At 42.8% G+C, this 22,075-nt stretch overlaps 1 protein-coding gene across 1 annotated transcript in view; it reads left to right on the top strand.

The window, feature by feature from the left end:
* The window catches only part of ARHGAP42 (Rho GTPase activating protein 42), a 168,818-nt gene extending 147,560 nt beyond the window's left edge, over positions 1 to 21,258 (top strand). Inside the window, exons 16-24 of the mRNA XM_081909678.1 lie at positions 1,590 to 1,648; positions 2,867 to 2,972; positions 10,328 to 10,487; positions 11,378 to 11,522; positions 13,343 to 13,723; positions 16,114 to 16,270; positions 16,377 to 16,439; positions 19,945 to 20,024; positions 20,528 to 21,258. Coding sequence (XP_081765804.1) covers positions 1,590 to 1,648; positions 2,867 to 2,972; positions 10,328 to 10,487; positions 11,378 to 11,522; positions 13,343 to 13,723; positions 16,114 to 16,270; positions 16,377 to 16,439; positions 19,945 to 20,024; positions 20,528 to 20,616 — 1,240 coding nt within the window. The 3' untranslated portion in view covers positions 20,617 to 21,258. The remainder of the gene's footprint in view (positions 1 to 1,589; positions 1,649 to 2,866; positions 2,973 to 10,327; positions 10,488 to 11,377; positions 11,523 to 13,342; positions 13,724 to 16,113; positions 16,271 to 16,376; positions 16,440 to 19,944; positions 20,025 to 20,527) is intronic.
* The last annotated feature ends 817 nt before the right edge of the window (positions 21,259 to 22,075 follow it).

The raw sequence follows: 22,075 nt of genomic DNA, 5'->3' as shown, positions 1-22,075 counted from the left end.
AACTATAACTCCTGGAATACTTCTCATGAATTTTGTAGTATAGGTGATTACATTTGTGGGGGTATGAAAAAATAAATAAATACCAGCCTGCCATTCTAGGAAGGCTCTATTCCATGTACCCTCATGTAGCAGAAGTAAGTTATGCTTCTACGAAGTAGAGAACCTTTTCTGTGTGCTGCCCTAACTTTGGAATGCCATCCTAAAGGAGGTTGATCTGGTGTTCTGCATTATAAGCTTTATGAGGGAGTGGGTGGCGCTGTGGTCTAAACCACTGAGTCTCTTGGGCTTGCCGATCAGAAGGTCAGCAGTTCGAAGCCCCGCGATGGGGTGAGCTCCCGTTGCTCGGTCTCAGCTCCTGGGATATCTCTGATTGGCCAGCCCACAGGAATATGCCCTCTCCGATATGTTGAGGAGAGGTGGTAAAGTATGATTTAGGATAGATAGAAAATTGATGCAAAAGGGTACTTGGAATTGCCAAGATATAGTGCAGCTGAAGGAGGAAGTATGACAGCTTAGTTATAGCTTAGTCCAAGCTTACCCAGCCTTGTGTCAGCCAGACATCTTTACTACATTTCCAAGAAAATATTCCTGCCAGCCAGCCAGTGTAGATAATATTGGGTTGTTGTTGTTTAGTCGTTTAATCATGTCCGACTCTTCATGACCCCAGGCAGTCCTGTCTTCCACTGCCTCCCGCAGTTTGGTCAAACTCATGCTGGTAGCTTCGAGAACACTATCCAACCATCTTGTCCTCTGTCGTCCCCTTCTCCTTGTGCCCTCCATCTTTCCCTACATCAGGGTCTTTTCCAGGGAGTCTTCTCTTCTCATGAGGTGGCCAAAGTATTGGAGTCTTAGCTTTAGGACCTGTCCTTCCAGTGAGCACTCAGGGCTGATTTCCTTAAGAATGGAGAGGTTTGATATTCTTGCAGTCCATGGGACTCTCAAGAGTCTCCTCCAGCACCATAATTCAAAAGCATCAATTCTTCAGCAATCAGCCTTCTTTATGGTCCAGCTCTTGCTTCCATACATCACTACTGGGAAAACCATAGCTTTAACTATACGGACCTTTGTTGGCAAGGTGATGTCTCTGCTTTTTAAGATGCTGTCTAGGTTTGTCATTGCTTTTCTCCCAAGAAGCAGGTGTGGCCTGATTTTGTAAGGCAGCGTCGCATGTTCCAAGTGCTGGCTGGAGACAAGAATCAACAGGTGATTCTTCCACTTGAGAATTCAAACAAGCAGCCAGACATACACAGCCCGGTAATCTTAACAATTGGAATGATCAGCCCTGTAGCAGAAAGGAATCTGGCAATTGTCCACAGTTTAGTAGTCAAGCGTGCTGTCCTCCCATGTTGTCTGTTTCACTCCAGCAGGGCATGCCAGGATGACTTAATTTGTCTTTTCCAACTGTACTGTTAATTTCTCCTGCCAACTGTACTGTTGCTTGAAGTTTCACTTGGAGCTATCTTTCATTTACATCTTAGCGAGTTTAGCCTGGAGCAATAGCAAGGGGTTATTTTGCAACCAACAAGAAATTTGGATAATGTACTAAACTCTTCTTCTTTCTCCCCTCCCCAAAAAAATGTTTTACCCAGGTGCCTTGCAGAGCCACTGATGACCTACAAGTTGCACAAGGATTTCGTCGTTGCCGTCAGTAAGTGAAAATTCAGTCGAAAGCTGGTGACCGCAAATCCTTGGGAAACCTTGGGAGAAACTTGCATTCACCAGCTGCCCAGGGATTTTGTTTGAGAGATAAGGCTTAGCAGTGGAAATATTGGGCATAGGACCAAACTAGCTAACTGTGTAAAATCCATATGTGTAAACCCAGTCATGTAAAAAAATAATAATTGGGGGTCTAGTTTTAACTCCGCTGCAATGACCTGGGGAGGGCAAGGCATGGGAAACCTTGAAGCTTCCAGTTCCCGATGAACTACAATTCCCATCAGCCCCAACAAGCATTGCCAATGGCCAGGGATGACGGGAGTTGTAGTTCTGCAACATCTGGAGGGCCAGAGGTGGTGGTTATTTTTATTTATTTTGCACTCGCATAAATATAGTACAAAACCAATGATAAAATCCACGCATAACTAAAATGCACGAAGTAAGCGATTCCATCAAAGCATTAAGAGCATCTGTGATTAAAACATGCAACAAAACAAGTCAGTTTTTTAAAAAAGCACAGTTGAAACCATTAGATTAGGGCATTTGAGCCAGTGGAATGCCAAAATCATAGATCATAGAATTGTAGGCTTGGAAAAGGACCCTGAGGATCATTTAAAGGTAAAGGGACCCCTGACCATTAGGTCCAGTCATGACCGACTCTGGGGTTGTGGCGCTCATCTTGCTTTACTGGCCGAGGGAGCCGGCGTACAGCTTCCGGGTCATGTGGCCAGCATGACTAAGCCGCTTCTGGCAAACCAGAGCAGCGCACGGAAATGCCATTTACCTTCCCGCCGGAGCAGTACCTATTTATCTACTTGCACTGCGTGTTTTCGAACTGCTAGGTTGGCCGGAGCAGGGGCCGAGCAACGGGAGCTCACCTCGTCGCAGGTATTCGAACCGCCAACCTTCTGATCGGCAAGCCCTAGGTTCTGTGGTCTCCCACTTTTGTTGGACTACAACTCCCATCATCCCTGACCTCTGGTTCTGCAAGCTGTAGTCCATCAATATCAGCCCCATATGGCATGACCAGGGGTGGGGACATGCTGGGAGTTGTAGTCTGGTCACAATTGGATGGCAACAAGCTCCCCATTCCTGGTTTAAATCAATCCTTACAGCTAAAATGCAGCCTGTTTTGTTCCTTGATTTTTTTAAAACAAACAAACCAATGTATTGTGTGTGTTTTGTTTTTTAACCATTATTATTTTAATAGAGTCTGATGACCAAAATTACAGGGTGGAAGCAGTCCATGCACTTGTTCACAAACTGCCAGAGAAAAACCGAGAGATGCTGGACCTCCTGATCAAGCACTTGGTCAAGTAATAACTATTTTCTTTCCTTTATGGTGATGGGGCCGGGAGGAGAGATGAAAGGGAGGGAAGATGCTTCTGTATAGTTTATTTTCTGGCATCACCTTCCCTAATTGCTTCGTTCCAAAGAGATGAAATTATTACTATTGAAAATTATGATTATTGAATTTATATACCGCCCTATATGATGCTTAAGCTGTCTAAGGTTGTGAGCAAAGAGCTGCTGACTGGAATTGTATTTGTTGCTGGAGCCCTGGAGGTTCTCGGCAAATAAGCAGCGCACATTAAATTAACCCGTTAATTGTAATTGCCCTCTGTTTCTGCCAGGGAGTGAGTCTGTGGGAAATGAGCCTGTGGAAAAGAAGCTCAAGGCCCTTTCATCTCCTGTAATACTTTCATGTCTTTCTAAAAAACACAAACTGAAATGGCACTGCTCTGCTTAGGCCTAATGTTTGTGTGCTGTAGGAAGGATTCTTGTTCCCTTCTCGTTTTCGTTTTGTTGAGCTTTCCAATTCAGAAAATATCACGGGGTAGTAGTTGATAATATGATATATAAAGTACGTGACATTAGAATTTTATTTGATACTTACCAAATAAATGGAGGGAACTCAGAGGCATGATAGAGCCTAAGTTAAATATGTAACCTATATATGTTTATTTATGTATGTATGTATGTTTACTGAAAATCAATAAAAGCTTAATTTACAAAAGAAAATATCACGGGGTAAAGCCCATAAAGAAATCTATTCAGAATAATTAGGTGTTATACTGGAGTGGATGAAGTGAAAAATATTTATATATAGCGGACGGATGGAGAATCAGAATTTCTTTAGCTTCTTAACATTTCTTTCTCTTTTCTCTTCTCTTTTCTTTCTCTTTCTGTCTCTTTATCTCTTTTAGTTGTTTTTCTGTTCCTTCTTTCTTTCTTTCCCTTCTTCTCTTTCTCTTTTTTGCCCCTGAATTAATGTTTTAGTTTGGACACACACAAAAAGACATTTGTATTTTTCTTTATAAATTGTTTTCATAAAATGAAAAAGCTTCCCTCCAAAAAACAAAAACAAAAAAAGGGAATAATGAATGTGTTGGTAGAAAGGAATGGCGAGACATGAGGAGGGATGGTTGGTTTATTTCTAAATAAATTGCTTTATGAATTAGAATGGGTGACTTTCACATGTCAATATATGTGTTCACCTGTGTGGCCAGCTAAGATGCGCGTTCTCATTTCCAGAAGACAGCAGCAAGCGATGGTTTTGCTGGTGTGAATCTGTGACCATGGGTAAAATTTCTGTCACGTCGCCTCAAGCGTAGTGTTTTTTGGTGGATTTGATTTACACATTTAGTTGCCTGTCAACAAGACCTGGTTCGTACATGCATGCATACTCATCGCTTGAGTTCTCTGCACATTATTACTGAAAAGTACTACCTTTGGTGCTTTAAGGCAGGAGATCTATGATGGCGGGATTTTTTAATCTCCGCCGAGCTAAGCATTTGGTCTCTTAACTCTTTCGCCCTGACCTCACCACTGTAATCCATGCGACGGTCACCTCCAGGCTTGATTATTGTAACTCACTCTATGTGGGGCTGCCCTTGAAACTGACCTAGAAACTCCAGCGGGTGCAGAATGCTACAGCGAAACTCCTTACGATGTCCTCGCCACAGGAGCACATTCACCCTATGCTATACCAGCTGCACTGGCTCCCGGTGGAGTACAGGATCAGGTTTAAGGTGCTGGTTTAAACCTTTAAAGCCCTGTACGGCCTAGGACCCTCGTACCTATGGCACCGCCTCTCCTGGTATGCCCCACGGAGGACCTTAAGGTCTGCAAATAATAACACCCTGAATATCCCAGGTCCCAGGGAGATTAGACTGGCCTCGACCAGGGCCTTTTTGGCCATGGCCCCGACCTGGTGGAACATTCTCTCACAGGAGACCAGGGCCCTGCGGGATTTGATATCTTTCCGCAGGGCCTGCAAGACGGAGCTGTTCCGCCTGGCCTTTGGTTGGGGTTCAGTCTGATTCTTTTCTTTGTGTGTAAGAACAAGCATTAAATAGGCCTCCTAGCCCGCTCACAGGTCCTTTATAAGACTAGTGGTAACAGTTGGCCCTGGAGAATTTTACTCTCAATTTTACCCATGGACTGCCATCTGTCCAGATTTTAATTTGCTCTGAACTAATTTTAAGATAAGGGAGGCAGGTGGCGCTGCGGGTTAAACCACAGAGCCTAGGACTTGCCGATCAGAAGGTCGGTGGTTCGAATCTCCACAAAGGGGTGAGTTCCTGTTGCTCGGTCCCAGCTCCTGCCAACCTAGCAGTTCGAAAGCACGTCAAAGTGCAAGTAGATAAATAGGTACCGCTCCGGCGGGAAGGTAAACGGTGTTTCTGTGCGCTGCTCTGGTTCGCCAGAAGCGGCTTAATCATGCTGGCCACATGACCCGGAAGCTGTACACTGGTTCCCTCGGCCAATAAAGCGAGATGAGCACCGCAACCCCAGAGTCGTCCGCGACTGGACCTAATGGTCAGGGGTCCCTTTACCTTTACTTTAATTTTAAGATGTATTTTAATTGATTGCCTGTTTTTATGTTCTTATGTTATTTGTATACTGTGTTAGTTTTATGTTAGCCACACTGAGCCTGGCTCCAGCCGGGGAGGGCAGGGTACAAATAAAAAATTATTATTTACTATTATTATTATTATTCATCATATGATGTCGTAATCACCAGGTGATGATCAGTGAAGTGATGTAGATGCTTTTATGTACGTTTCGAAAATTACATACCAAAAAACCTGTGATGTCACAAGTGCAGGAAATGAGTAAAAAAAAATCGAAATAAGAGTTGTGCAAATAAGCAGATCTTGCTTCTTACTCTGAGGACTGGATTGTGGAAGCTATTTTTGCATGCTGTGCCATCTTAATATAAAAGAGGAAGGAGGAAAATCACCCCATAACTCACACACCAGTCTGCAAATTGACAATATCCAAAACTTCACATTGGCCTGTAATAATAGTAATAGTTTCAGAAGACAGTGATTTTGGTTTTGTTTTTTTGTTTTTTTGAATAAAGGATATTGCCACCTTTCCCTTACCTTTCAATATCAGATTACTTTTCGCAGGGAAAAGTAAAGTAGGCCTAAGGAAAATTGGTTTATTAAAAAGTTCTGAAAAAAAGTAATGTTCTAAAACTTCTGCAAGAACCTAAGCCTTTGAACCTGTTTGCAGATTGGTGGCTAGCCATTACTTAGAATGATATCAAATTCCATTTTCTGTTTTGTCATCTTTACTATCCAATTTGTCACCATGGTAACCTAAAGCAACATAATATTCCGTGTTGTGGGAGATAAATTCAGAGTGAAAGGGAAACTGGTTTAGTATTCCTACCTGTGTTTGGACCCTATTTGTCAAAGTTCCTTTCTGGATAAGGAACTGAAAATCTGCATAGCACCCTGGAGCCATCTGACTTAACAAAATGAAGCCGTGAAGCGCCAAGATTTTTATTTTATTTTTAATACATATAGTTCAAAAATACAGAGTTCTGTAGGATTGAGCTGCTAAATTTGAAACTGAATACAGTGGTGCCCCGCAAGACGAATGCCTCGCAAGACGAAAAACCCGCTAGACGAAAGGGTTTTCCGTTTTGGAGGCGCTTCGTAAAACAAATTCCCCTATGGGGTTGCTTCTCAAGACGAAAAAAATCTTGCATCCCCCCGCGGGTTTTTTCGCTTTTTTCTTCCTTTTTTAAAGCCGCTAAGCCGCTTATCAGCTGTTCCGCTGATAAGCCGCTTAACAGCTGATCGCTGGAAGCCGCTTGACAGCTGTAGCGCTAATCCGCTAAGCTGTCAATGGGCTTGCTTTGCAAGACGAAAAAACCGCTATACGAAGAGCCTCACAGAACGGATTAATTTCGTCTTGCAAGGCACCACTGTACTTTACCGAACTCGGGGCTGCTGGCAAAATTGGCAGCCTTTGTTGGGTTCCTCCTGTAACACTCTGTAATGAATAACTTGCCACATAACTGAAAAGGCTCCCTCCCTTTTACACTTCGGTGTCAGCCATGTTGACCATGGTCCACCTCCATCAGCAGCAATAGGCCTCAGGATGACAGTTGCTGGGAGTTTCTAGTGAGAAGAGTGCTGCTGCTCTCAGATCTTACTTGCCTGCTTCCTGCAGGCATCTATTTGGGCGCCATGGCAACAAGATGCTGGACCAGATGGGCCACTGGCCTGATGCAACAAGGCTGTTCTTATTGTCTTCCTCAGTCTCCAAAAGCAGAGCTGGGTCTAGGAGAATCATGAGAAGATGGTGAAAAAACTCACTCTCTAGATATATGAGAGCCAAGGAGTGCCACAGTGGGTTCATCCCATATCAAGCAATCCAATTTTTAATGGGGGGTTTTTACTTGATGTCGTCTAATTTTCTTTGTACTCTTGCTGAACAATCAAAACTAAGTTTAAATCTAAAGTTTTATATTTTTATCTCCTCCCGTTTTTGAGTTATGAGGTTTTTAAATTCAAAAAGAAATTGCAATTTTGGCCTTGCCGGGCTATACAAAAAGCTCTTAGAAATAGGAAACAATCAATACAGGGTTTGGGGGGGGATCTTTAATCACTTTTTAAAATTTTAAACTTTGTAATTTAACTTAAACTAAGTTGATCAAGTGCCATATTATATTAAAGCCCATGATGTTCTGAAGAGATTAGTATTTTCAGTTTTAAAATATATCAATTCTGGGCTGAGCTTTAAAGGTTTTTTTTTTAGTCCGGCAAGGCCAAAATTGTCATTTATTTATTTTTTAAAATTTCAAACCCTCAAAAACAGGAGATAAAAAAATTAAAAACTGAGATCTGGGACCTTTTCTTATACTACTGTTAGGAAACTGAAAATGAAAGCAATCGATATAAAATGGTAAGGTAAAAATAATTGGATCACTTGACATGGAATGACCCAATGTGAAATTGACCTAATCTAGTTGGCCCTGTTTTGGTGGGTGTTTCCTCTATTGCTTCCCTGTTTAGCAGAGAACCACTTCATAAAAACACAAGTGCTGCAGGTGTATCCTGCGAACACTCCATCCCAGGACCGAGAAAGTCCCCTTGGTGAGGCCCTCTTCTACATTGGGGTCTAAATCTTGCCACGCATATGCAGACATTACAGCAGGTCCCTGTTCCTTTCAGCATATAAAAGTAAAGGGACCCCTGACCATTAGGTCCAGTCGTGCCCAACTCTGGAGTTGTGGCGCTCATCTCGCTTTATTGGCCAAGGGAGCCAACGTACAGCTTCCGGGTCATGTGGCCAGCATGACTAAGCCGCTTCTGGCGAACCAGAGCAGCACATGGAAACGCTGTTTACCTTCCCGCTGGAGCAGTACCTATTTATCTACTTGCACTTTGACATGCTTTCGAACTGCTAGGTTGGCAGGAGCAGGGACCGAGCAACGGAAGCTCACCCTGTTGCGGGGATTCGAACCACCGACCTTCTGATTGGCAAGTCCTAGGCTCTGTGGTTTAACCCACAGCGCCACCCGTGTCACAGGCTAAATGGCACCTTTCTGTAGCAATCCCTAGAAAAATCTTGAGTGATTCTGCCGAGTGAAGGATTTATGAGCCCGTGGTTCATCCTGCTCATCACTTATCCAAATATACAACATTTTCACAGGCTTCATTCTAAATGAAGCGTTGAACCCTGCCATCTGGAATGAAAATGGTCTGATTTATGTACAGGTAGGATTGTTAATGCCTGGTGAATGGCATGGTCCATTCATCAATGTGTCTGTTTCACTACATAATGAAATGAAAACCCGCGTAGCATTAAAAGTCGACTAGGTGTTCCTAACCATAGATCATCTCTAACCTTTGTGTCATTGGGAGTTCTTTTAAAGTGTGCATTTTTCAAGAAACGTCCATGGCCCAGACAGTAGATTTCTGTTGCCATCTGCTGATTGAATCATCCCCCAAGTCAACCCTGCTCTTGGAATGAAATGTGTACTGCAACACACTCTGGTAGTGCATTTTGGGAAGTAAAGGCCTTACTGTAATTGGCTAAGCTGCTATGTGGTCATGAGTAACCTTTAAATTTTATTATTTATACCCCACCCATCTGACTGGGTCCAGCCACTCTGGGTGGCTTATTACAGCATATATAAAAACATAATAATACATCAAACATTAAAAACATCCCAACACAGGGCTGCCTTCAGGTGTCTTCTAAAACTTGTGTAGTTCTTTATCTCCTTGGCATCTGAAGGGGCCAGGTTGTTCCACAGGGCAGGTGCCACTACCGAGAAGGCCCTCTAGGCCTGGTTCCCTGTAACTTCGCTTCTCGCAGTGAGGGGACCAGCAGAAGACCGTCGGCGGAGGGAATGAAACAGGGAAGTCAAAATGACCAGGGGACTGGAACAACTCCCTGGAAACGGATGAGTCTGAATGTTGGGAGATTTAGAACAGACAAAAGGAAGTACTTCATCACACAGAATCCAACTTCTTTGAGGGAAAGGAGAAGTCAGTGTGGCTTGCAGTGCAAGGAATCCCATTCATATGCTCCATAATGAGTTGTGTAGGTTTCTGAAAGCTGAGTGTGCATAGGTCCTAGGAGATGCTGTGTGGGGAGCACAATGCAGAAAGTGGTTGTTTAGGATATATTTATCATAAAGTGGTTTGAATGAACCAACCCAGTCTATGGCATGAGGCTTTTAACTCCAGTAGCTTTTGCAGAAAGATTCAGATTGCTGTACTTCGGTTTCTGCTACACACTGTCAGCTTCATTTATTTGTGGCCCTTTCTAGAAAAGAAGAAAAGAAAAGCTGAGAGCCAATGAAAAATGCATCTTGCTTGGTTTCTGCCTCTGTTAGGAAAAAAGTTCATAACTGAAGTGACTTGTTTTTAAATTCAAGAGAAAAAATGTTTGTTGTAGTAATAATTAATAATAATAATAATAATAATAATAATAATAATAATAATAATAATAATAATTTATTATTTATCCCCCACCCATCTGGCTGGGTTTCCCCAGCCACTCTGGGTGGCTCCCAACAGAATATTAATTAAAAACACGGTAAAACATCAAACATTGAAAACTTCCCTAAACAGGGTTGCCTAGCACGAGTTGGTTGCAGAAATGCATTGAAACTTGCAGCCTTTCTTAAAATATGCAGGGCACAACCAGTAAAAATATTTTTGGAATTCTTCCAGTCAGCTTTCTTTTCCATGAGGGGAAACATTTACATCATTCTGAGGTGTCTTACCATGTCAAAATTATAAGCCTGATAGAAAGAATAAATAATAACCCTGCACTTCTGCTGCACCTCTTCTTCAAAAAGGAAGTTAGTGGGTGATGATTAACTTCCTCCTTGTTTTAATTGTTTTGTTTTCAGGGTATCACTACATAGTCAGCAAAATCTCATGACCATCTCCAACCTTGGAGTTATCTTTGGCCCCACACTGATGAGAGCCCAGGAGGAAACCGTGGCTGCAATGATGAACATCAAGTTTCAGAATATTGTGGTTGAGATTCTCATCGAGCATTATGAAAAGGTAGAACACTGGAATCTTGTAAAACTTATTGAAAGGCACACACTTAAAAAATAAATAAATTCAAAAGCAAATAAATATGGAACCTCGCAATTGCTGTTCCATAGCCTAACTTACATCCCGTTCATGTTTGATAATGGCAAGAGCAGCTTCTTCTTCCTTGATTCTTATGTTAGTTTGTGGTAGACCCTGCAATCATCTTCTGAGTTCCAGAGGATGGCAGCATAAGAATGGGCCTTTTCTGTGTTGGCACCTTGTTTATGGAATGCTATCCCTAGAGAGACTCACCTGGCGTCTTCATTACTTATCTTTAGGTGTCAGGCAAAAACATTCCTCTCCTACCGGACTTTGACTGGTTAAAGAGTCTGTTACCGTTTAAATGTGTCAAGGGGGATTGCTTTTTTGATATTATGTATTTTGTGTTTTTATGTTGTAAACCTTCCTGTGCTCTTTGGATGAAGGGTGTTGTATCAGTTGTAGTAGTAGTAGTAGTAGTAGTAATATAGTAATAATAATACAGTGGTACCTCGGGTTACAGGCGCTTCAGGTTACATACGCTTCAGGTTACAGAATCCGCTAACCCAGAAATAGTGCTTCAGGTTAAGAACTTTGCTTCAGGATGAGAACAGAAATCATGCTCCGGCGGTGCAGCAGCAGGAGGCCCCATTAGCTAAAGTGGTGCTTCAGGTTAAGAACAGGTTCAGGTTAAGAATGGACCTCCAGAACAAATTAAGTACTTAACCCGAGGTGCCACTGTAATAAATAATAGTAGTAGTAGTAGTTGTTGTTGTTACTGCGAAATCACAGCATTAGGCTGGCCGTTGTCTCTTGACCCTAAATGAAATATAGCTGCTCCTAAAAGATTCTCAGTTATCCTTGCTTTTAACTGACAGATATTCCACACAGCCCCAGACCCCAACATCCCTCTTCCGCAGCCTCAATCCCGATCGGGCTCAAGAAGGACGAGAGCAATCTGCCTTTCCACAGGCACTCGCAAACCCAAAGGACGATATACCCCGTGCCTGGCAGACCCAGACAGTAAGTGAATCTTACTCCACTAGCACATTCTCACTTACTGAAGTTGGCAGTTAATGGATGGTAGCAGTTGTTTTGTTCTGAGCATAAAGGGGTGCTGCTCTACAGAGCACTCTCTCTCTCTCTCTCTCTCTCTCTCTCTCTCTCTCTGTGTGTGTGTGTGTGTGTGTGTGTATGCAGAGGCAAATCTTGCATTATCCCCTGAAAGGTTCCAAGCTTTTGCTGTTTGTTTCAATTCACTATTCTGCACCCCACCCCACCCTGGCCCAAGCCAGACCATCTTGATATGCTAAGGCAGAGTGGAATTTGTTTAGTTCGAAAGACAGGTAGAGTTATCCACATTCCTTCACCCTCTGCACCAGTGAAATCCACCAAGGAAATCTGTTCCCATTCTGTGCCATCCCATCAGCAGGGAGATGCATGATTGGTTGCAGAGCACAGTCTTCAGAGCAAGAGGGTGCAGCATCCCTGCTCAAAATAAACTGGTCTGGTCTGGGTCATTGCCTGGGCGAAAGTCTGTGTGGGAGCTCATGTATCCTGCCTTGAGCTCCAGGATGGAAGAAAGGCTGGGTGTTAATGGAGTAGATTTATGAAGTGGTGTCACTGTGCGTTTTAGAGGTGTTGATGGAATGATTTCTGCATGCCTGGCAGAGGAACTGCAAGTGTTTATTGCCCAATGGTGGCATTGCATTCATTGCTGGTAGATTGAGATCAGGGCTTATCGCACTGGAAGGCTATAAAGATAGTTTTAGCTCCTAATGTCATCCAAATTCTGCTTGAGGAAAGCCTGGCATCTGCAACCTGTGTTAAGTAAAGGTGCAAACCTGCACGTATTTTCTTAGTGGGCAAATTCTGCTTCCGCTAATCACAAAGGGTTACTAAGCTTGATCAGAATGCTGCAGTTCTACCTCCTGAACAGTGGGGGAGCCCCACTAAGTCCTCCTGACTTCTGAGCCTTCGCCCAGTATGGCCCATGCATTTAAAACCCATCATCATAACAAGAAGAGATCTTTTACCTCTTTAAATTAAAGCCAGGATTCTCTGGATTCTTTAGCCAATACCAAATTATGTTGGATTTCGTGCCAAGGAATAGAACTTTTTTTTTAATGTTTACATTTTTAATTTTTTACCAACCACCAAAACACAAACAGTGAACCCCCCCCCCCAAAGCGGCTGATTCATTGGGTACACATAATCAATAATAACATATTGAAAACAACCATATGTACAATTTTATATATGTTAAGACTCTTCCATCCATAAGGTTTTTTTAAATTTTAACATTTTAATTGCCCCAAATTGTTCAAACCTACCCAAATAATTCAATATCTTCTCAAACCAATCCTCCCCTTTCTCATTTAAACCCTTTCATTCTGTGTATCTTCACAGTTAGATATTCTAAAATTATAATATTATTCAGTTTTTTCCTCCATTGGTTCACCCCTAACTCTTCTGCATTTTTCCAATGACTCGCTATAACCTGTCTGGTTGCAGTTACCATCAGTTTTACCCATTTACAAGGAATAGAACTATTAGAAAAACTCAAGTCCTGGTGAAGACTGGCACTCTCCATTTAGGCCTGTAGTACTTCATATGTTGTTGAATTCCAGAACACATAATCCCTGAGTGTTGACCGACTTGGTTGGGGCTACTGAGGTTGGAGTCCCAACATATTGACGAGCCACAGATTGCTCTCCCCTGATTTAGACCATGCTTGGATGCTAATGAGCAAGTAGTGCTGCCCTCCTGCCCACAAGAAAGCAAAATTGCACCCTGGTAAACATCATCTGTTCTTCCACCTCCCCACCCTTTCCACCTTACAGCTGATTCCTACAGCAGTAGCCCAGACAGCACCCCGATGGGCAGCATAGAATCCCTTTCATCTCACTCATCGGAACAAAACAGCACCACGAAACCTCCATCTTCTCAGCCCAGGGATAAAGCCGGAGGAGTTCCATGGATTGCTTCGTCCCCATCATCCAACGGGCAGAAAAATTCAGGCCTTTGGACGCCGAGTCCTGAATCTTCCTCAAAGGAGGATACAGCCAAAACAGACATGGAGTCTGACTGCCATAGTGTCACGTCTGTCACCGGTCCAGAGACCGTGACTCCACCAACAGACCTGACCAAAAGAGGACTATACAGTCTCTCCGGATTGAAAAGGTCATCGGCTTCCTCCATCCGGTCCATCCCTTCTGCCGAAGGTGAGCCTTGTGTGTTGGCTTAGAGTTAATAAGGAAGATTTGGGGTTGTATCCAAAGTAGCACTATGTGAACCTTTGATTACTGCAAATATTTGTACTTGATTGGCAGAGCATTCCCTCTTATCCCCTCCTGCCACTTCCATCTTTTCTAGGGGTCCCCCCCCAACCCTCTGGATCACTTTTGGGGGGGGCAGGGAGTGGGAGAGAAGTCCCATTGCAGAAGCAAAAATCCTTGCACTGCCTTAGTTGAATACTACCTGGCATATTTAACACTATGTGCAAAAAACAACAACAACAATGAAGAATATAAAATGAAACTGGTGGTGCTCCTTTAAAAAAAAGAAAAACAGCCCATAAGGATGTTTTTCTGCACTGAATTTTGGCTAACTAGACAGATCTGGCAGAGCACCAATAAAAAGTTTAATAAATAAAGGGTGTTTGTAGCTATTTGGGCCAAATGTTAGGCATGTTTTGAAAATCCCTCATAAGGATAGAATCGTTGAAGAACAAACCATCACAATGTTGTTTGCAATAATTGTGCGTTTCTGTGTTAAACTTCCATGTTTATAATATATCTAAATTGACATTGGCTATAATGATTATTTATCCGTTGCTGTAAGTTTAGATAATTAGAAAAAAGGCAAAAAAAATACCCCACCAAAGCTTAGTCAAACAGAAAATTCCAGGTCACCAAAACCTGGGGTGTCAGTAGTTTCTTCACCATTTATGAATCATGTCTGGATTTTATGCTAACCGATCCTGGAAACTTTGGCAAACGCATCGTCTTGAGAAACATCTTTATCATTTCCAGTGATTACATTGCAGAGCCTATCTCTCAACTCACCCAGTGATAAAGATCAGGCTGCTTCGTTATAGTGTAGGCTTGTTTCTGTATACTGCAGGAAGTTTCCTCTGGCAAACATGTCATTCAGCATTAGCAATACATGGTGCATATGCAGCAGGGGCAAATTGCAGAGGCTTGGTCTCTGCCTCTCTGCCGCAAAGTCCAGGGAGGTAGATTTTTAATTTACGTTTTTGCAAGGTAGAAGCAAGAGGAAGGTCAATCCTTTCCTTACCATAGGAGCTTTATACCAAGTCAAACCATTGGCCCATCTAGCTCTGCATTGTCAACACGGACCGGCAGCAGCTCTACAGGGTTTCAGGCAAGAGTCTCAGCCCTGCCAGGGATTGAATTTGGGATATAAACCACAGCCTAGGACTTGCTGATCAGAAGGTCAGCGGTTCGAATCCCCGCAACGGGGTGAGCTCCCGTTGTTCGGTCCCTGCTCCTGCCAACCTAGCAGTTCGAAAGCACGTCAAAGTGCAAGTAGATAAATAGGTACCACTCCAGCGGGAAGGTAAATGGCGCTTCCATGCGCTGCTCTGGTTCGCCAGAAGTCAGCCACGACTGGACCTATTGGTCAGGGGTCCCTTTACCTTTACCTTTTACATGCAAGAGAGATGCTCTGCCACTGAGCTTTCCGCTACAACTGCCTCTCAGCTTGCTCTCTCCACTGCATGCGGCAAACAGGCGATTGGAACAAACCAACGGGGAGGTCAAGTACTACCCTGAGCGAAAGACAGTAGAGCACGAGCCTCTTAATCTTAGAGTCATGGGTTTGAGCCCCATGTCGTGCAAAAGATTCTTGCATTTCAGGAGGTTGGACTAGATGAGCCTTGGTTTTCCTTCCAACTCTACAATTCTATGATTCTTTTTAAAAATAATACATTTTTATTAATTTTTAACATATCATTTCCAACAGTCATTTAACATGCCATTTTGTCTTATACAATATTTTAGACTTCCGTCAACTACCTCTGAAGAGTTTCCATTCTTTATCACTTAACCTGCATTTCTTAATTTCTCTATTACTTTTAATTATGCTTAACCAATATTCTCTTCATAATCTTCCTTGCAATATTTCGCATAATCCTCCTTACAAAACTTCTTGCAGTCCTGCTAGCGTAATCTGTTTATTACAGTTGCTTTTCAGATAATTCAAATATTTACTCCAGTCCTCTAAGAATCTCTGGTCCCGCAGGTTTCGAATCTTTCCTGTCAATTTGTCTAATTCTGCATAGTCCATTAACTTCATTTGCCACTCTTCTTTCTTCGTTAATTCTTCCTGTCTCCATTTTTATTAATATTAATATCATTCCCTACAATGCCAAGTAAAAATGCTTCTGGCTTTTTAATGAATGTGTATTTCAACATCTTTTCATCTCATTATATGCCAACTCACAGAAGTTACAATTCTATTATTCTAATGCCAATCGCCCAGCTCCTTGTGGTCTTGCTTGTGGTGGCTTCTTGTTTTCTCGCCAGATGCTCAATAATGGGTTTTTAAAAAATATGCTTAAGATCATTTTGTGTGACGCTGTTTTACTCAGGTAACAAAAGCTGCAGCGGTTCGGTACAGAGCTTAACTTCTCTCGACGCCAAAGAGACGCCCAAGGCCCCAGCAAACCCAGACCTGCCTCCAAAAATGTGCAGGAGACTGCGGCTCGATACGGCGTCAAGTAACGGCTACCAGAGACCGGGATCTGTGTAAGTCAACCCAGAGGGTTGTGGTGCATGTTTGCATGCAGGCATTTGGGTCCTCGGGTTGCTCTGAAGAGCGTGTGTAAACCAGAAATGATTTTGTATGTTCCAGGGTAGCAGCGAAGGCCCAGCTGTTTGAAAGTGGTGGCTCACTTAAGCAGGGTCCCTCAGGAAGGTAAGTTGAACTTCACAATTCCTTCTTCAGTGTTCCGTATATATACATGGTTTCATTATCATGCTCTTGTTTCCACCGTGCAATCATGAAGGCCCAAAACTTTTTTTAATAAAATACAACACCCCAAATCTAAGTATTCAGAGTAAAAAGAACTTGGATTTTTATTTTATTTTTTGGTGTGACAGTGCCCACACCTTGGGAACTCTCCGCCTATTGACATTGGACAGGTGCCTTCCTTGTTCTCTTTTCAGTGCCTGCTTTTGATTTAGGCTAGCCTATCCAGACATGTATGGGACGCGGGTGGCACTTTGGGTTAAACCACAGAGCCTAGGACTTGCTGATCAGAAGGTCAGTGGTTCGAATCCCCGGGACGGGGTGAGCTCCCGTTGCTCGGTCCCTGCTCCTGCCAACCTAGCAGTTCGGAAGCACGTCAAAGTGCAAGTAGATAAATAGGTACTGCTGTAGCAGGAAGGCAAGCGGCGTTCGCCAGAAGCAGCTTAGTCATGCTAGCCACATGACCTGGAAGCTGTACACCGGCTCCCTCAGCCAATAAAGCGAGATGAGCGTCGCAACCCCAGAGTTGTCCACAACTGTACCTAATGGTCAGGGGTCCCTCTACCCTTTACCTTTATCCAGACATGTAGAATACTGACGTGTGGTTTTTAGCTTATATTTTTGAAGGTTCTAAGTTGCGGGGTGTTACAGATAATTTCATGGTTTTATTCTTTATGTAAACCACCTTGAAATTTGCTCAATTGTTTGTTTGTTTACAATCAAGCGGCGTATAAATTTTATGAAAGAAAGAAATTTAAATTTGGGAAAGCCTCCCTTCATTTGAAGCGGAACTCAGGCCTGCTCAGATTTCGGTTTGTCTTCAAGACAATATTCTGCCATCTCCCTATCTTTTTCCCAAGGACACAGCCCTTCCCTTTGAGAAGGGAGAGGATTAAACAGTGCTAGAAAGATATCAGTACAGATAGGAGAGACCAAGAGGTGTATTGGCTGATCTGGCCCCATAGCTGACCTTAACAGAATCTTCTCTGTTCCTTGTTATGCTTCATTAGGAATATCCATCGGTGGGTCGGCTGATTTATTATAAGGATTTTTATACCGCACCTTATAGTTACTGGGCTATTTACAAAAGGAATAAAATAATTAAAATGTAAACAAAATAAGTTTTGGCCCACAAAATGTAACTATAACAAGTTGAAAGGCCAGACTCAGGAAACCACCAGCTTCTTAAAAATAGAGGTGCCTTTATATAACCATCTTAATGTGTACTAGAAGGCCTTATCTTATTCCAGAGAAAGAGAAACTTCCTAAAGGACATGTTCCACCTGACAATGTTACTTTCACACCCTCTCTTCCTCGCTGCATCAAATGAAGCTATCTGCAAAAAGATAGCATCTCACCTTCACAAATGCACACAGTGAGATCTTTTCTCAGAACATCAAAGCTCCTTAGGCTGCTAATAGTTCAAGGTGGGTGATTAGCAATCGGGAGCAAATCGCATTTCGGTCCACAGGCTCGGGAGATGGGAAAGAGCAGGTGCAACAGTTGGCTGCAGATCAAGCCAGAGATAACAAAAACACCATTTGCTAGATGATAGATGAACTGGCTGCAGTCAGAATGCCAAGTCATGGTTTGCACAAACCACCAAGCTGTATTTGGCGTTCCAGACATACAGCTGTATTTTGCATTCCAGACGTACAGGCAAACTTACCAAGTCACTCTTCTTGATGGAGTGTCTGAGAGAAAATTCAGTGCTGATTAGGAAGGAGCTCTGGATGAAGTCAGAGCTTTCCCTGGGCTGCATGCAGGAAGCATCTGGGAGACCATGGGCTAACTCCCAGCACTATCAAGGATAAATAGAGATACATGATTTAAATCGTATTAGCAGTGAACTCCTGAGGCTCCCCGCCCCAAGCTCCTTTCCCTCTCTGCCTTTTCTTTTCACTTCTCCTAAATGATATCGAGTGCCAGAACAACTTGGCCACAATAAGGAAACTTTGCCCATGGTATGACTATTTTCCACCTACCCACTTTGACTTTCTGACACCCTGTCTGCATAATCTAGCAATTCTAAAATATAGACGCTCTTTTACTCTCGCAAGATTGAATGTTTTGCCCTCGGCTGTACTTGAGGGACGATTCCAACAAATTCCGCACACAAAAAACACTTATGTCTCTGTGGAGATGGCAGTACAGAATCGGTGGCGCATGCCCTTCTGGCTTGCACTCTTTAAAAGACTTGAGGAATGAGGTCATCACCCCTCTTTTATTGTCCATTCTGGGTCACCCAGCCACTGCCATAGTATCATTTCTCTTGGCAGATCAAGATGAGCAGGCGACAGCAAAGGTTGCAAGGTTTTTAGCTGGGGCAATTAGAATAAGATCTACTATTTGACTATTGATTCAAAGCCCTAAAATGTATTTTATATAATTGACTTTTTATTTTTACTCTTCGTAAATCGTATTGTTGTTTTATTGCTATGGCTGATGGCTGGCGCAAATAAACACTCATTCTCTGCTAGGGCAGTTTCTAGCCCCCTTCTGCCTTTCTCATTCTTCAATTTGCATGCCAGCCTTCTGTGCTGCCATCTTGAATAGATTACCTGGTTGCAGGGCTGTCTTATAAGCCGCTAGGCCAAAGTACTGTTTAGCACGGTCACTAACTGCATACAGTGTATCTGAAGAAGTGTGCATGCACACGAAAGCTCATACCAAGAACTAACTTAGTTGGTCTTTAAGGTGCTACTGGAAGGAATTTTTTTTGTTTTGATTATGGCAGACCAACACGGCTACCTATCTGTAACTGCATACAGCGGTACCTCAGGTTAAGTACTTACGGTAATTTGTTCTGGAGGTCTGTTCTTAACCTGAAGCACCACTTTACCTAATGGGGCCTCCTGCTGCTGCCACACCGCCAGAGTACGATTTCTGTTCTCATCCTGAAGCAAAGTTCCTAACCTGAAGCACTATTTCTGGGTTAGCGGAGTCTGTAACCTGAAGCGTTTGTAACCTGAAGCGTATGTAATCTGAGGTAACACTGTACAAACTGCATACACATCCTACATTTAAAACACATTTCCCACCACCACCCAAAAAATCCTGGAAACTGTAGTTTAAGGCTGCTGGGAATTGCAGCTCTCGGGGGGGGGGGGTAAATGACAGTTCCAATGATTCTTTGACAGCAGGGATGTGCTTCAAATTTGTTTTCAATGTGTGGTGTGTACACAGATTCAGGTAGGTAGCCGTGTCGCTCTGACGCAGTCGAAATAAATTTTAAAAAATTAAAAAAATTGTCCAGTAGCTCCTTAGAGACCAACTAAGTTTGTTCTGGGTATAAGCTTTCGTGTGCATGCACAGTTCTTCAGAGTGCCCCACTTTTTTCTGTCTTGCACCTCTCAATCAATGGCCACTTCATTGACTGCTACTAGCAGCGTTCACAGTGTGAATGTTTCTGTTTCTGTAGCAACATAAACCATGCTTGTTTGCTTTTCAGGCAAGCCAAAGCCATGTATTCCTGCAAGGCTGAACACAGTCATGAACTCTCCTTCCCTCAGGGAGCCATATTTTCCAATGGTAAGACTTCTCCCGTTGTTGTTGTTGTTGTTGTTGTTGTTGTCATCATAGCAGAAACAACAGAGAGTCCTATGGCACCAAAAGGACTACATTCGTGTTATACAGTTAAAGCACTACGGCATCGCTTTAAACAGTCATGGCTTCCCCCCAAAGAATTGTGGGTGCAGAGAGTTGTTTAAGAGGACCCCCCCCATTCCCCTCCTCAATTCCCAGAGTTCCCTGGGAAGAACGGTAGTTAAGTTTGCTAACCCACTCTGGGAACTGTAGCTCTGTCAAGGGAATCAGGGGTCTCAGAACCCTTAAGAAACTACAACTCCCAGGATTCTTTGGGGGAAGTTCGAAGTGGTATCTTGGTGCGAATGTGGCCTGACAAATTTGTTAGCTTCTAAGGTGTCACAAGACAGACTTCTCCCCTTTCAGATTAGGTGCCATGTGTGTTGTTGTGCGTCACGGTCATCATTATGTGGTCACAAGAGAGTCTCTTTTTATTTTCTTCTTCATAGTATATCCATCTGTGGAACCAGGATGGCTCAAAGCGACGTATGAAGGCAAAACAGGACTTGTTCCAGAGAATTACGTTGTCTTTCTCTAGTAATAGTTAGCAGGCAGCAGCATCTTCATGGTATCCATGGTAACAAGCAATAAGCACTGTGATTTATATATATATATATTTAATCTGACACAGATATGGGGGTCTGCCAGTCAGCCCTGTGTGTGGCAGATTTGACTTCTGCAGCCGCAGACAATGTAGCTCCTTATAAACGGAACAAACCTGGTGCAAATACTCAAACTGGGTTTGTTTTTGGATGTTTGAAACATGGTACTCTTTTGGTCGTCTGCTGCTAGCAACCAGAAATTCATTTTATTTTTAAGACAAAATGATAGCAGCCAAAAAAATAAGGAGCTGAAAACAAATCGTTGTTGCTTGGGAAAGCTCTGCCTTACCCCTCCAGCAACTAAGCATTTGATTCTCAATCGGTCCCAGCCATTTCAGAGAGGTCTTTGATTTTCTATATTATTTAAACTTGCGATAAAAGTCCGCGGAGATCACAATTTGCAGATGCAATACATGTCATTTATAGGGCTGCAAAGGCAATTAGTTGGAGCACCAGTTTAATCAAAAGCGTGCTTTTCGTTTTTAAGAAGCATTTTTAAAATACAATTGTGTGTTTGTGTACGTTCACTACTTTGTGTCTTTTCCATATAATTATTATTAATAAATTATATTTATAGAGTCCGTCTTCCCTGAAATGCTGTAATCCTAAATTGGAACACCAACGACAGGAGTAATTTATGGCTTTTTTAATTTATTTATATTTCCTTTGCCTTTGGTCCTTCAGACTGGGGGAAGGTGTGGTGTTTTTCCATTGGATAAACAAAAGCAAATAAAGCAAAGAGGACCCTGAAATTTACACTGTCCACGAGGCAACAAGTGAGAACTAGTAATTTTGAGCCTTTAAATAAAATCTGTTCTGTTGCCGCTGCTCATATTGACACATGCAATGGTTTTAGGCTCTTGTAAATTATTTTCTCTCGCAAATTTAACAAATACCTTTGTGGAGTGTCTTCGTTTCATATGTTCTGAAAATTATGCCCAGAACAAGTATGTATAGCACTTTCACAACAAGTGAAACATTTCGATGGGCTGATCAATACGAAATATATTCCGTATTAATAAATTCAGTATTACAAGAGGTCCGCTCAAAATCCATGGTAAGACATTACAATAGAAAAAGAGATAGCAATGGGACCCAGAGCAGTAACAGCAAACAAAATCACCAAGCCATTTGGAATAAATACCAGAGCTTCCAGGACTGCCAACCAGATAGGCACCACTCAGGTGGAGTTACTGGTTTAAATAAATGGTGCCTCAACCGAAATGTGGCTACACATCTCCACAGGGACTCATCTGTTTCACACCTGGTCGTTCATCGTTCGACCATAGCCTCCACTGATGACTTGCATGTGTGAATGGACCACCGCAGGCCTAACAGTACCGTCAAAGCCTTTCAAAATGCTACAGATAAATCTTGCATGTACAGTGGTACCTC

This window comes from Podarcis melisellensis, assembly GCF_964234715.1.
Source record: "Podarcis melisellensis genome assembly, chromosome: 4".
NCBI lineage: Eukaryota > Metazoa > Chordata > Lepidosauria > Squamata > Lacertidae > Podarcis > Podarcis melisellensis.
This window is presented reverse-complemented; position numbering and strand designations above follow the sequence as displayed.